Genomic DNA, 17,041 nt, shown 5'->3' with positions numbered 1-17,041 from the left:
CTTGCCCTGGGATTCTGCCAGGTACAGCTGATATAAAATACACACTATCATTAAAACACATCTTCCCCATTTAAAAATACCTCACCTGAATATTTTTTTCATTTATTTGCACAAACCCATCTATATACACAGAAATCACTACCTCAACCATCTGACCCTCTTAAGAGTAAAGCAAGGTACATGTTTTATTTGGAAACCCTTTTTAGGCAAAGGAATGTGGTTAACAACCTTTCTCTTTGAACTGCTTGTCAGGCAGTGTGGGAGCAGAGGAGGAATGAGATTTGTCATGAAAGACAGCCCATGCTTCTGACATGGAATTTAGCAACTCAGGTGGAGTCCTCTTCATTTGGAGTACTTGTGTTGTGCTGGTGGAAGGTATTCCTATATAGAGGTGGTTTTCCTGAAAAAATGAATATGATGCAGTAAATATATGATTAGTCTCCGTGGACTACTATATAGACTAAATCTCTTTTCCTCTCCCTTCTCTCCCATTTAAAAATGCTGTCAATACCAGTGCTTGTACATCTATATAATCCCGTAAGAATGGTGCTTCAGATACACAAAGAGAAAGCATTTGAGTATAGAGACAAAATCAGTTGCTACATACCAATATTTCACAAAGTTTTAAGTATTTCGTTTCATTAACATTTTCTTTGAATCACACCACATATTTTTCAGGGAAAAAAAACTTCTATTCATTTTATCTAATCTAAAAATACGAATATGCATGAAGAAATCTAAGCAGCATTGAGGAAAAATGAAAGCAACAGTACAGGATGTTGTGTGGGTATGAATTTGGTCAGGAAACAGAATGTGTCTTGAGATAGAAAAAAAATGTGTTGCTTTTTTTTCCCCTTTTGGGGATACCCTGAATCAGCCACAATCTGATCTTTGTATCAAAGTGCTTTAAGTTTTTTAAAGTATGCATGTGAATGTAGCTTTTAAAATACAGGTGATTATTAGAAAATATTTCCTGTATGTTCTGTGAAAGTGAAATTGGGCCTATTTAAGGATACAAGAACTTAGGTATATTCTTGCACCTTTTTTGATAGTTATTATCAATATTAGCTCTATAGAAAAAGTAAGGTTAAATTGTTCTAAATGTTCCAGCAGTTTCTTCCTATCTTCTGCTCTGCTAGAGAGCAACACCTCTCAAACCTTATCTACTTCTACTCTCACCTCTCGTATAAGGCTAGCAGACTATATATTCCTTGCTTCATACTGTCATTTTCAAACCATTTTCAATGCAATCCAGCATTACTACCCAATAAACTGCTTCTTATTTGAAGTTCATGCTATTTGCCTATGCCACCTTTCCCCATACTTTAGTTATAAGCTGCTGAACTCCACATTACTATCATTTTTCTCAGTGACTCAGCACATAACTTATTTTCATATTTAGTCGGCCCTCTGTATTGTGGGTTCCATATCCATGAATTCAACCAACTAAGGAATAAAACATTTGAAAATACGTGGATGGTTGCGTCTGTACTGAACATGTACAGATTTTTTTCTTGCCATCATTCCCTAAATACAGTATAAGGATTATTTACACAGCATTTACATTGTAGTAGTATAAGTAGCACAGAGATGATTTAAAGTAGATGAGAGGATGTGCATAGGTTATATGCAATTACTACACAATTTTATATTAAGGAATAGAGCATTTGTGGATTCTGGTGTCCACAGGAGTTCCTGGAACTAATCCCTTGCAGACACTGAGAGATGACGGTACTCTTTTTTAGGGTAACCAATCTAGCTAGGTACTTGAGAGCTAATGGTGAAATTGACACGTGTCAGGTTTCTAAGAAGGTATTAGATCTGTAATATAGACCTCATCCTACATGTAAGAATAAGCAGATTGCATCCGTGCCACTTAGCCTCATCTTGTAAAATATTCAGGTAATGCTAGGTTATGTAAAGTTAGGCAGTAGTAGAACATCCCCCAAAATTTAGTGGCTTAAGAAAACCAAGGATCACTTCTCACTCTCACTACTTGTTCACTGCAGTTGGTTAGGCAAGATGCTATGTGGGGCAGCTGGCTCTGCATATTGTAGTCACCAGAGGACCTGGGCAGAGAGCAGCTATCTTAAACATTGACATTACACCTGTCCCCAGTACATCAGTAAATCTTGTCAGTTCTCTTTTCAAATTACATGACACATTTGACACTTTTTACTATCTCTCTGCTGCACAGCCTCCTAATTTGGCCTCCTCCCTTACTTGTTCAAAGCATTCGCACAGTAGGGAAAGTGCTCTTCAGGGTCTGCAACTTGCAATTACATGCTGTACCCTGAAGTGACCCGGAGTGTCACTTTCCACTCGACAACTCATTAGTCAGAATAAATAATGTGACCCAGTCAACCACAAGGCACCTAGGAAATGCAAACTTGCCTTATGCCTGGACATTTAGTACACAACTTTAATAACTACCAAAGGGTCTATTTGATCTTTCTTCTCAACGTTGGCCCCGTAGTCCTCAGACTCCTCAACTTCGGTTTAACCATCTGGACATGTGGTTACACCTTGTTATTACCTAGAACTTCTATGATTTAAAGATCTCAGATTCTGAAATTTCTCTCTCTGACCACTAGTTCTTACCTCTCAAGCCCCATGCTAAGATGGATATAAAATATGTGTAAATCCCTGGCAATGTGACAAGTATAATTGCAGCATAAGAAACATGCCAAGAGGCTAGAGATGAAGGTGAGATGGTAGCGTGGGGGAAAATCATGAAAGACTTTGAATACAATGATAAGGACTGTGAATTTTCATCCTTAAAGCCTTTGAACTAAACAGGCTTGTATCTTAATCAGACTTATATTTTTAAGAAGTCATTCAAAATTGTTTATTAACCTGTATTTCATAGTTATTAGAAATACCTCATTGGCTTCTAAACTGAGGCATAATCTTAAATTATATGAACAACAGTGAAGCCCTACGAAACATGAGTTTCAAAAATTTTGTCATTAATTCCATCAGTGTGACTCACAATGTTATGGTCAGATGGATCCTTTGACATTTAAAATGCTTCTTGGATTTATTATTGTTACCAATATGCTTTATTCATTCACAAATCTAAATCATAGTTTATACCTGAAAATTTTAGCTTATGTGTCCTTCAATATTTTGTATAATGTCCTTAAAACAAGCATTAAACAAAAATAATAATGGTGCTGGTTAAACCTAAATCTTCATAGTTTAGGCCAATAGCAATTTTCCCCTCAAACGTGAAGAGATATGTGTGTGTATATATATATATATACATTTTTCTAAATCTAGAAAAAACAGGGAAATTGATTAATTTCCAATTATATTATAATTAAGGTATAAGGCATTTAAAAATAGAAGGTCCATGAAACTTGATGCAGCTAGGAATGAAAGTAGTTTGAATTTAAAAACCTAAAGTTGAAAAAATTAGCCTCATTAAGAAGTTCTAAGTAGAGCATTGTTAATTTTTAAAAATTTATCTCTTTGCATTTATCTCTGGATAACCTTGGTGATCTAATGGCAGTAAAATTTTCTCTAAAACTCATGCAATTTTTTTAAAACTAGATGTCTTTTCCACAAATATTTATTTTCACTTTGTAGTTTCAGACTGAGCTAATAATGGTTTCGTAAGCAGACATATTGATTAGTTCAAAGTCAATTTCTAACCTATTCCAGCTCTTCAGCTTTCTTAGACCATTTTGTGGGGTTTTTTTGGTTTGTTTTCTTTTTTTTCATTTTGTGTAAGATGGGCATGTCTTCTTTCATACCTGAAATCAAATAAATCTGACCTTTCTGTACTTAAATGTTTGAGGATACATTTTTTCTTCTTGTTATCTATTTTTTTTTTTGTATGCTGATTTAAAATGAAGTATGTGAAAACACTTTGTTTGGATGGGAATGAAACTTAAGGCACTGGGACCTCCTTAATTGGCTGCTAGTGGAGCAGATTCCAAGATGGAGCATCACTACAGAGGTCTTCAGGGGTTCTAGGGGGTAGACTATAAATTATTGATTTGAAACCAGAGCTTGAGGGGCAGTTGTAAGCTGGAAGAGGGAATCGCAGGAGTCACTGACTCTACCACCTAGAGCCAATAGCAAAAGAGAAATTGTAGAGATGAAATAGGGTCTCTCAATGTGAGTCAAGTAGGGGGTCAAGGAAGGTATGTAGCTGGATCTAGCAAAAGACTGAAGCTAATTACAGGCACTGAATTCCGTTTTTGCCATTCTTTCTAATGTTTTGGTTATTGTAATTCCAAAAGAAAAAAAAAACAGGAACTGGGCCTTAAGTAACAACACTAGGCTGGAAAATATTACAGGCAATTCAAAAAAATTATTGCTACAACTACCAATTTTATAAAATATGTTGACCTCTTAAAATTGGCTTTTTATATTTTTGCTACTCTTTTATTTCATTGGTCTATTTATACCAAATAAGTTATATATTTAAACAAGCCTGATTTTTTAAATTTCTTCTTTACCTGGACTTAGAAGTTAGACTTAGATGGATAGTGTTTCAGGCTTACAGTGAAAACTAATGCCCATAGTAGGCAAGTACTAAAAGAAAAGGATAAAGCCCTTATTTTGTTTTTTGTCTTCATCAATAAGAAAAGAGAGAAAATAGCACTTTAGTGCTTTCTTTTATCCAAAGTCCAGTGCACTAAAACAAAGAGGCTGGAGCTCCGGGCAATTTCTGAAGATATCTACCAGGGACTTCTTATTTATTTCTTACTTGCTCCTTTGCTCCTCCCTTGATCCTTTTACTCCTCAATATAAGAAACCAAATTTAGATGTTTCAGGGAAAGACTTTTTCTATAGGCTCCATAATATTTTTATCTGTTTTTGTTATGCTGTTTTGTGTTTCTTATTCCTCTGTTCATACAAAGATTTCTACTTCAGCATCATTATAAGGTCAAAAATTCACATTTGAGATGCTCAGCCGTGGACTTCCTTCAAAGAACCATCTTACTTGGAATAAGAGAATGACTTACTTTCACCTTTAACACTTTCTTAATGGTAACGCCTTAGAGTGGCAGAGCAATTTAGAGGTTGCAAAGCAAAGTCACACATCCTCCTGTTTAATGTGCTCCACAGCCTGTGAGCTGAGCAGGGCAGGCATCTCATTTTACAAGTAAAAGTTCTGAGCCTCAAGAAAGAATCTGGACAACCCAAATCTACTTCTTTTTGCATTAGGAGAATTTTGTGAAGATGCAAGTGCATTTAGATTACTTAATGCCATTTTCAGTTTTAAGTGTCACTATCAGATTTTCATTTCAGTAAGTGACATGGGAGATATGTTTAAGAAAGGCAGGTTTGTTAAGTATAGAAATTGGCTAGTTAGAAGGTAACTTTAAAATTTAGGCAAGGTATGATAAAGATCTCAACTACTACAGTGGTGACAGAATGGGAAAATATTTAGGACATAAACATGGAGTAAGTTATTAACAGATTGTGAACTCCCTCTACCAAAACAAATATTTAGTAGGTTAAAGTTAACTCAATTGGCAATTAAGTCTTTATTTGATTATTCAAATGAAACTTGCTCTATCACAAAATACCTTTAAGTTATCAAAACCAAATGCCATTTGCTAAAGACATACAGAAGTGTAAGTTAATAAAGATACATCTTTATTCATTAGAGGCTTACTAATTAGAAGAATTAAGTACAAAGTTGGCAAGCAACAAATTGATGTAAGGAAGACTTAGAAAGACTTAGGTCTTCCTTTATTCACATTAATTTTCCTGCAGTATTTCACATCTTTTTCCTTGTCACATCACCTCAACTGATGACCTCCTTAAATGTAAATACAAGAGAGACAATGAATACAACTAGAGGAGATCAACTTCATCTTGCCTTTTCAGTGGCACCGCCTCTCTACGTATGGACCCACATACTCTGCCATCCCTCTTCCTCCAGGAGAAGACACGGTCCTGCCTCTAAGACCAACCATTACCCCTCTGTCTAAACCCAATCCCTACTTTGCTCCTGTAATTATCCCCTTTCCTTCCCATCTAACTTTTTTCCTCTATGCTCTATGATTCCTCTTAGCATACAATGATGCCTCAACACTACTCTTCCATAAAATCTCTCTCGACCCTACATTTTTATCCAAGTAATGATGCATTCTCTGTTCTCCTCATTAGCAAATCTTGCAAAAGTATTGGCTACATTTGCTGTTTCCACTTAGTAACCTCCCAGGCTTTCCTCAATCTCCTCTAACTGGGATTTGCCCTCCAGTAGCCCAAGTGATTGTTTATAATTTACCAATAAAAAAGAAATTTCTCATCTTTCAGGAATTAAATAAGGAAAAAATTAAAAACCATTTATATGAATATGCATAAAATGATTCAAATAAATTATCCTGGGAATAACAAAGCTATATTTAATTATAATACCATATTGTTGATATGATATATTTTCATGAAGTCTGGCATAGTAACCTGCTCTAAATGAATTTTGCTATGCATGATATCAGGCTGTCTGCCTTCCTTCCTTCATTTCTTCTTTTCTTCCTTCCTGACTTCATTAATCTCTTTCTCCTTTTTAAAATGAACTTAGTATCTTCAGTTGTAACTCAGGCTTAGTTGATAATAGAATTGTCCCTCAACATAGTAGCTTTGTATTAATCTCTGAAATTATTTTTCATTAATATGCAAAGATAAATTATATGTGATTTCTAAAGAAGCTTTGTCAAGCTCTAGCAAACTAGCTTAATTATGAAAAATTAAATATTCTGTAATGATCTCTTCTTTTGAAGTCTTTAATATGAAATTACATTTGTTTAATCATAAGCTTGGTTCTTGGGATTTTCAAATGGATTTTAGAACGTAAACCATTATGTTTAAGTGTAATTTCAGGCTTCCTTTAGTTTTTGGCACTAAAATCAATTCAAAATTAAAAATTATCAGTGGTGATATATTTTTTAATCAAAAAGAAACAAAGATAATGGATTTCCTCCCTAAAATCTGAACACATGTTACTGCACTATGACACTGATACATATGCGGTATTAATTTGTTTTAGTTTTATAGATAACAAACCAAAATGCTACTTCTTGTTTTCCCGTTTTAATAATACGATGTAACAGTATAATTATTATTCATATGGCTCATATATCATAATCTATGAAAAAAAAGGAAAGTGTTTTCTTGTTCTTATTTTTCTTTAAAGTCATATTGGGGTTTCTAGGGAAAATTTAGAAAATGTTAAAGAAAATATGACTACAGCTCAAAAACAACAGCTTAGAATTGTCTGGGCCTCTAGGAACTGTCAACAGCTTCCATCATTTAAATACAACTTACTCACATGTGGGAGAAGCATATGGAGGGAAAACTCACACAAGATGCAAAATAGGCAAGTTGTACAAATTAAAGAACAGAATGGAGAGTTTTTATTTAAAATTTTCTTTTTATTTTTCTAAGTCAAATATGTCCTTTATTTGAGTGTAAACTCACAATTCAGATTTTTTGTGATAATGAGACAATAATTTTTATAATTTATTCAAAAAGAAAAATTGCTGTTCATAACTCGATAGTCATTTTAGCTACAACAGATATATTAAATGCTATCACTCATCATTTATTTATCTATGTAAATAAAGTAAAAAAAAGATAAGCCTATCAAGAACTATTTTGTTACCTATTTAAGAAAAAAACACGGACCACTAGATTGATATTGACTAAAATAGCAGAAATGTGCATTCTAAAGTTTGAGATAACCAGATTAATATCTGCATAAAATGTGTTTTGTAAAAGCTCTTTTCTCAGCCTCGTAATAATTTAAATGAGTGTAGAACCAGTATTTTTGTGTCATATTTTAAATCTAGAAGTCTCATTATTTTTGTTAACATAACCTGATAGTTTCAGGGACCGCCTGCTTTATTTCACACTTGATGTATGTAAATGCTTCTATTTATGCACATTTATACTGCATTTAATGTTATGCTATGCTTAATTTAAATGGGACGTCTTACATGTCAGTGAGAGAGAAGTACTAGAGCTACATGGAAGAGAAGATTTGAACCATGCACAAAGTAGGAAGAGTAGTGTTACGTTGGGAGAAAGCCAAAATATAATAGAAGAAACACACCTTAACTATTATCAAATCTATGCTGACAAAGAAAGAAAATATTAGAAAGTTTGAAGGCAGATTTGGAGAAAATTAAAAGGAGATCTTGGTTTGTGTAGGTAAGTAAAGCAACCAAAATCTGAACTGTGGAAAGTGATGTAAAAATATTTATTTCCTTAGAATTTATCAAGAACATTGATCCATATTTTATTAGTCAGCTTTCAATTAAGTAAAGCTAAAATTACAGATGACCTCAAAATCTCAGAGGCTTACAGAATCAATGGCATATTCCTTGCTTTGATAACTAAAGTCAACTGTGGCTGTGCTCTGTGTATCTTTTCCTTCTGGAACTGGTTGAAGGAACAGCCCATATTTTGGAATGTGTCTTTTTTGTACAGAAGGAAAAAGCAAGAAAGAAGAAATTCACATGATAGCTTTTTAATAGCTTCTATTAAGAACTCTCTAAATTCCACTCACATTTCAATGGCAAAAGCATGTCAGAAAACATGGTATCAGGGAACTGCAAGTCATGCAGCTATGGCAAGAAACATATAATCCTTTTATCAGAAAGGGAGGAAAGATAATGGGGGGAAATGATACAATCTACTCTGCATCATATGCCAAAAGTGTTTTTCATGGAGAATGTGGTACTATAGATAAGTCTTGAAAAGTTAAGGCAAATACAGAACAGACGTCAAATCATTTAGCAGCGATTGGCAGGGGTCTTCATTAGTATAGAAAACTTTAGCTTTTTGCCTTTGAAATTAACACAAAAGAGTAGAATGGCTGTATAAAGTAAAAATAATGTTTTAAAAGGACATGAGTTTTATCACATAGGTAGAAATAAAATACATGACAATAAGAATGCAAAGACTGGAATATGACAATTAGAAATATATTGTCATAAAGTTAGTAAATTTTTCATGAAGTAATAGAATAATTTAAAGATACATATTGTAATCCTTAAATCAACCACCATCATAATAACAAAGAAACACTACTTCCCCACCAAAAATTTATTGGAGATAAGGTAAAACATATACCTAAGAATACTTTATTACACACAAAAAAGAATTGGAAACAGAGAAACAAAAGATTGGTCAAATATGAATCAAATACCAAGTTGGTGAGCTTAAAACTAAACATGTCAATAATTGAAGTAAAAGGACTAAACAGGCTGATTAAATCCAGACTAGATTTTTTTTATAAGTTAGACTAAATTGTATGTCGTTTAAAAGAAACACATTTTAAACTTAAGGAGCAAAGGGATTGGAAGTAAAATAATGGAAACATCAAGCAAAAAATTAAGCTGGTGAGGCAATATGAATATCGAAATAAAGTAGATTTCAAGCTGAATAGTGCTAGCAGAGATTTTAATGGGGCATTTCATAATGATAAAAGAATCACTTATTCAAGAAGACATAAGACTACTGAAAGTTTATACCCCCAATACAAAGCTCCCAAGTATGAGACAAAAACTGACAAAACAAAAGAGAACTAGACACAAATTTACTGTCACCAATATAGATTTTAACACTATTTTCTCAGTAATAGATAAAACAATTAAATAAAAATCAGTACAGTTATGGATGATTTGAACAACACTAACCATCAATGTAAGCTAATTGACATTAATAGAAAATTATTCCACACTAGAGCAAGCTACAGCTTCTAAGGTGCACATGAAATACTCAAAAAGATAGACATATCCTGGGACATAAAACAAGTTACAATACATGTCAAAGTATTTAAATTAAACAAAGTATTTAAATTCTACAATGATGATAAACTATTAAATTTAATGAAGATGAATAAAAATAATATACATTTGAAAACCCCCAAAGATTTGAAAGTTAAAAACACACTGCTAAATAATTCATGAGTCTAAGAAATCTCAAAGGATATTCCAATATATATTTTGAACAGAAATACATGAAAACACAACATATCAATATTTGTGGTATGCAACTAAAGCAATCTTTAGAAGGCAATTTATACATTTTAATACCTGTATGAGAAAACAAGGCATAAAGTCAAGCATTTCTACTTCCATTTTAAGAAACTAGAAAAATAATAAATTAAGTCCTAAGTATGTAGCACAAGGATATAATAAAAATAAGAACAGAAATCAATAAAATAAAGAAAGTGAAATAGCCTTGTACAAAGAAATCAAATTTGTAATTGAATAGCAACAACAACAACAAAAAAACCACTCCCGGACTAGTTAGTTTCACTAGTGAGTTATAACTTATGAATAAAAAATAATACTACTCTGACACAAACTCTCATAAAATAGCAGACGTGGGAACAATTTTCAGCCCATTTCATGAAGGGCAGGCATGGAAAATACAAGAAAAGAAAATTACAGCCAGCATATCTCAAGAAAATAGATACAAAAATGCTCTACAAAATATTAGCAAATGAAATCCAGCAATATATTAAAAAGTTAATATACCAAGATCAAGTCTGACTTTTCCCAGGAATGCAAGGTTAGCACTGTCAACAAAATAGACCGAGAAAAATATTGCAACACATATATCTGACAACAGATTTGTACCCAAAAGATATTAAACATTCCTGCAGGTGGAGAATTTAAAAACCGCCAGCAACAATAATTTTTGCCTTAAGATTCAGTAATCCTGCTGCTAGCTATTTATTCAAGAGAAATCAAAACATGTGTGTACACAAAGTCTTTTACAAGGATTTGTACAGCAGCTTTATTCATAAATACCCAATTATAATTTTCAGTCAGTAACTGAAAACAACCCAGATATCCTTCAACAGGAGAATGAATAAATAACCTGCAGTGTATCATTCAATGGAATACTAAGCAATAAAAAGATATAAACTATTGATACATGCAACTACCTGAATTAATTTCAAAAGCTATCATTTTGAGTGAAAGAAACTTGACACAAAAATTACATATTGAATTATTCCACTGATGTGATGTTCTAGAATAGTTAAAACTAATCTGTGGTGACAGAGATCTGCCCATATATAGACAGGGTAGTGGTAGGGCAATGCCTGGGAAGGGTAACCAGGGAACTTTCTGGGATGATAGAGTTGTTCTATGTGTCTTGATATGCACTCCTCAACACTAATTAAAGGCTACTGAGTTAGTCCATTTGCATTGCTCTAAAGGAATACCTAAGGCTGGATAATTTATAAGGAAAAAAAGTTTATTTTGACTCATGGTTCTCCAGGCTGTATGAGAAGCATGGTGCCGGCATCTGCTTCCAGTGAGGCCTCAGGGAGCTTTTTACTCATGGCAGAATGCATAGTGGCAGCAGGTGTGTCATGTGGAGAGATGGGGAGCAAGAGAGAGAATGAAGAGGTTCCAGACTCTTAAACAAACGGATCTCACCAGACTCTTAAACAAGCAGATCTCATGTGAACTGAGTGAGAACTCCCTCATAACCAAGGGTATGGCCCTAAGCCATTCATAAGGGATCCACCCCCATGATGCAAACACTTCCTACCAACCCATACCTCCAACATTGAGGATTACATCTCAACATGAGGTTCGTAGAGGACAAACATCCAAACCATATCAGGTACCCTTAAGATCTGTGTATGCTCATCCCTCAGTCTCCTCAGGGGATTGGGTCCAGGACCCGCCCTCCCCACAGTATACCAAAATCTGTGGATGCTCAAGTCCCTGATTATATAAAGTGGTGTATCCTATGCACATCCTCACATATAATTTAAATCATCTCTAGATTACTTGGAATACTTAATACAACATAAATGCTGTGTAAAAATTTGTTATACTCTATTTTTATTTTTTATTTTTTATTTCTGCATTATTATTTTGTACTTTTTTTCTGAATATTTTGATTAAAGATTGGCTGAATTTGTGAATGGGGAACCAGCAGATATTGATGGATGACTTCATTTCACTGAATGTGTCAATTTTAATTGCATTTTTATCAAAGTGAATTACAATGCTTACCCATGTGTTTGAACATTATAGTTCACTGTTTTCAGAAATGGTATAACAGGTTAAGAATATTATAAGAGTCACAGGAAGCATGATAGTGAGAACTGGGTTCAGCAGGCACATCATCATGTAGGACCAGCAAGAAGAACAGGGTGGTGATGGAATTCAACCTTCAGAAGAAATTACCAGGGCAGAGAGATTTGAGAGAGAAGTAACTCAATCATTTCTTATAATCCCTCCGATTCCAAACCTCCCTAAAACGATTAAATACATTTTAATGGCAGGGCAGAATATTAGGGATAATGTGCTTTCAGTAGCTCCATTTCCCTCACCCCTCAAATTTCCCTCAATCGCTTGCCAAAACCTAAGTTTCTATAAAATAATGGGAAATAATTATCTTACTATGCAACTCAAAATAAAAGAGCTTACAATATAAATGCATGGTTAAGATAATACTTTAAGATAAATGAATTTTATTCCTAATCAGTGTATGAATGCAAATAAGCACTGATCTTTCCTGTTACTGGTAATGTAGAAAGAAGAGAAAGAAGTAACAGTCCAATTTAGCACACATTTACTGAGAGTGTAACATGTACTAAATCAGTGGTTTTCAAGCTTTTGTAACTGTGACCTTTACTAAGAATTGCAATTTATATTGCAGCCCTGCATGTACGTACATATGTATAACTAAAGCCGTGTTATAAAATAAAACATGTACTTGCTAAATAAGATGCAGTCTGGTACTTACTAGACTAGTATAGTCTGTTTCATGTTTACAGAAATGCAAGTCATGATGCATTAATTTCACCACCCGCTAAAAGGTTGTGTGAACTGTGGTTTGAAAAACACAGTGCTATTCTTTCTACTCAAAATGTGGTCTGTGGACCAACAGCAGCAGCATCTGGGGACTTGTAAGAAATGCAGAACCTGAGACCATACCTCACACCTAATGAATCAGAATCTGCATTTTAACTAAACCTCCAGGTGCTTCCTGTGCACTTTAAAGCATCAGAAGCCCTGTGCTAGACGATGCCTGAGGAGGGTGCTCTGGACAGATGAAGTCTTCTTGGTATTGCTTAAGGCAGAGACTCTTCCTCGGAGATAGTCTGTATTCAGAATAGGCATATTGAAGCCCCAAACTAAGTCCAATTCAGTATCTCCAAGGATATCTCAGGGCATTTTTATTTAAAAAAAAAATATATATATATATATGATCCACGAAAGCCTCTGAATCAGACCCTATTTAAGAACCACTGGTATAAAAAGTTAAATGAAAGTTGTGCACCGATTAAGTCATTTGTTTGTTTGCTATTATACAAAGGTGCAAACCAATGCTTCCAGTAATATGGAAATATTTTATTTTATATTTCTTTGTGGGTGACTTTATAGAAAGGCACTTTATTCACACAATACTTATTGATGGGGGTATTCCTACTGCTTCTTTTGAATTTACTTCTCCTTATCGGAGAATTTCCAAACATCTCCATTTTACCAATAATTGCCCTTCTATAGAAATGTAATGTGACTTCTGGTAGAAATATTATTATTAGTCCTGCTGAGATAGCAAAATTTATCCCTGGATGACCTCCAGTCAATCCCTTACCAAAGATCTCAACTGCTGAAGAAAATGGGGCTGTCTCTAAGTGGCCATCACTGTTCATTAAGGTCCTTGCCATTGTGTTCTTATCTTTCCTGAGTAATGGGAAGTTTCAGTCTGGAAGTTGCTAATCTTGCTAACACTAAAAGGCTTTCTCCCATTAGCAGCTTCTGTGTTGCATTAATAATCAGAAAGTAATAAAGAGACCGACCTCAGCTGTTCGGTCTCCCCTGAGATGAGGCCCCAGCTTCCCTCTTATCCCCATGGTCCACTCTAACAGTCTTGCCTATATTAAAGTAATAGAGTGAATAATAAGATAAGTGCTGTCTATTTTATCAGAGTCTAAAATTCCTTCTTCTTTTTGGGGAGGACACCTTTTTTTTTTTAAGACATCCAAATTGAAAACTATACCATCAATACTTTCGCAATTGAAATTGACCTGTTTAATTCATATTGTTTTAAAAATGTAAGCGTTGACTATCAAGCACAGGAAAAAAATGTTTTAGAAAAAATAAATCCCTCCACCTTTCTTGGAAGAGTTATAAAACAGATAACTCTCCTAGGGATGTCTTCTTGTCCTTTATTGAGTAAATCAAATTACTCATCTGAACAGCAGTAAACTAAAGAAAACTAAAGATCTTTGATTTTATAAGTATGAAAGACTTGTCAATAAACAAAAAAGAAATGAAGAGAAAATAACATATTAAAACTAAATAAGTAAGATTGGATTCGACAGGTTCAAGGTGCATGTTAATAAATTGTCTTTGTTATTTAAAATGTTCATAAAGACAGGAACTAATGCTGGGATTAATTGCTTATGTTCTTTTTCTGTTGAAAATGTTCTTTTACAGAAGTGCACTTCTTAAAGATTCCCTTGATTTAAACATCTGTTTTTAAATGTATATGATCTGTGTATGGAATTATATTATCTATGCAGTAGTTAGTTGATTGTAATTTTTCATTTTAAAATAAAACTACTTTTTCTTTCAACTATATATTTTTAACTGGGAAAACAGGTAATTCACCTTGAAAGTGTTGCTCATTCCTTGTACTCAAATACTAGAAATTTTTTCTCAATTTACACTGTTGTATCCTGATTTTGAAAGACTAACTTTATAATTAAGTGATATATTGCCTATTTTTGCACTTGTAATTTAGAGGAAAAAAGGACCAATATCAACCATCATTATCAGTGACTAAACAGTGACTCAATGTATTTTTTTAAAATAAAATATATGTTCATAACCCTCTAACAATGAATCACTGTGATTAGCTCTATGCAATACTTATGTAAGATTCAATAAATGGCAGTAAAAAACAACTAAAAACTATTTTCTAAAAACTTATAATCAACATATTTTTTCTTACAAGTACTTAACAGTTTGAGGGGAAAAATGTGGGCATATCTAATAAATCAGGGATGCTCGTCTAAATTTTTTAAAATTATACATGAAAACTTTCTTTGAACGAAAAAGTCCATAATCTGGAAATAAGAAAATGCTAAATATGTTTCAGTAAAATAGACAATAGATCTCTCCCTCAGGTGAAAATTTAACTCCCTTTTAACTAAATAACTCTTTCATATGGTCTATTAGGCAAATAATTTTGATGAATCCAATAAACTCACATGCTTTTTGTTTTATTTAGCATGCAAAATGCAAACGTGTTCACCACATACCAATGGGAAACATTATTGTTAGAGTTGTCTTTAAATTGCAGGAAAAAATAGAGTTGCTTATGACATTCTTATGAAGCTTCGATAGCAGACAGGTCCATTGGGAAAGTAGCAGCTTTAATAAAGAATTGTCCTGGAGTTGTAGATATAATGCACAATTACCTGAATTCCTTTTACTTTTTTTCTGTCCTACAGTCCATGAAGGCTCTGGAGAAACTAGTCAAAAGGAGACATCCACCTGTGATATTTGCCAGTTTGGTGCAGAATGTGACGAAGATGCCGAGGATGTCTGGTAATATGCTGTTTTTATTCTTTTAGACAAAATAATGACAGTGATTAATTTCTTTTTAACACCATCAACCATTCTGCAACAGAAGACATTGTCTGCATTTTTATTTTCTTATTCAGTTCCCAAGTGAAAAAAAAAAAAAATGAGGGCTATAATAACAGCAAGGAGTTTCTGGAACTGGATTAAGAGGTGGGCCAGCCAAGCAGCTATCCATGGCATTACTTGATAAGGTACACTAAAATATCATTGAAGCCCCCCAAAACTGTCAATGTTAGGATACAGAGGGAAAAAAAAGTCTTATTTACTAGAATATCTTTGAAAAAGTATCATCAGAGCCAGGTGTGATGGCTCAGGCCTGTACTCCCAGCAGGCCTGTACTCCCAGCACTTTGGGAGGCCAAGGCAGGAGGATTGCTTGAGGCCAGATGTTTGAGATCAGCCTGGGCACAAAGTGAGACCTACATCTCTACAAAAAAAAAAAAAAAAAATTAATTAGCTAAGTATGGTCACACTAGCCTGTAGTCCCAGCTACTCAGGAGGCTGAGGAGGGAGGAACACTTGAGCACAGGAGGTTAAGGCTACAGTGAGCTGTGATCATGCCATTGCATTCCAGCCTGGGCCACAGAGTGAGACCTTATCTCAAGATTTTTAAAAGGCACCATCAGGAAGCAATAGATGATCAGACTTAGTCTGTTTGGGTTTCTATAACAAAATACCATAAACTGGGTAGCTTATAAACAAAAGAAATTTATTTCTCACCATTCTGAAGGCTGAGAAGTCCAAAATCAAGGCAGATTTATTGTCTGATAAGAGCTCACTTTCTCTTAAAATAGCCTTCTTCTTACTGAAGCTTCACATGGCAAAAAGGGCAAGGGAGGTCTGTGGAGCCTGTTTTATAAGGGCACTAATCCCATTCATGAAGGCTCCACCCCCATAACCTAATCGCCTCCCAAAGGTCCTACCTCCCAATACTATCATCTTGGGGGTTAGGATTTCACCATATGAATCTGGGGAGGGGGACAGCAACATTCAGATCATACCAGTTGCTAATCTGACTTCTAAGATGATGGAGTAGCTACTCTTATAAAGATATGTTCATCAAATAATGAATAATACTTATTATTTTGAATGGGTGCCAACATTTTAGCCTTCTACTGTATTGGTCCCACCTTAAGCACATTGAAAAGTGAATAACTCAAACTTCTGAGGGAGTTCTTTGTGTCATGATAATGAAAAGCAGCAGCCTTTTTTTATTCCTCTCCTATTCTCTCTTCTGCTCCTCCCCTCCTCCTCTTCCTCTTCTTCCTCTTCCACTTCCTCCTCTTCTCCTCCTCCTCCTTTCCCTCCGTCTTTCCCCTCCTCCTCTTCTTTTCCTTCTCCTTTGTCTTCATCTTCTTCCTATTATTATTATTGCTATTATTTCTCTCTCTCTCTTTTTTACATATTCCTCACCCCTTTCAGGAAAACATCTGGCTGCTCTTT

At 34.3% G+C, this 17,041-nt stretch overlaps 1 protein-coding gene across 1 annotated transcript in view; it reads left to right on the top strand.

The window, feature by feature from the left end:
* The window catches only part of TMEFF2 (transmembrane protein with EGF like and two follistatin like domains 2), a 244,285-nt gene that overhangs the window by 121,506 nt on the left and 105,738 nt on the right, over positions 1-17,041 (top strand). Inside the window, exon 5 of the mRNA XM_031008735.3 lies at positions 15,467-15,563. Within this exon, the coding sequence (XP_030864595.1) occupies positions 15,467-15,563 (97 nt within the window). The remainder of the gene's footprint in view (positions 1-15,466; positions 15,564-17,041) is intronic.

Source organism: Gorilla gorilla, chromosome 11, assembly GCF_029281585.2.
Source record: "Gorilla gorilla gorilla isolate KB3781 chromosome 11, NHGRI_mGorGor1-v2.1_pri, whole genome shotgun sequence".
Classification (NCBI taxonomy): domain Eukaryota; kingdom Metazoa; phylum Chordata; class Mammalia; order Primates; family Hominidae; genus Gorilla; species Gorilla gorilla.
The sequence above is the reverse complement of the archived record's forward strand: the minus strand, read 5'-3'. Positions and strand labels throughout refer to the sequence as shown.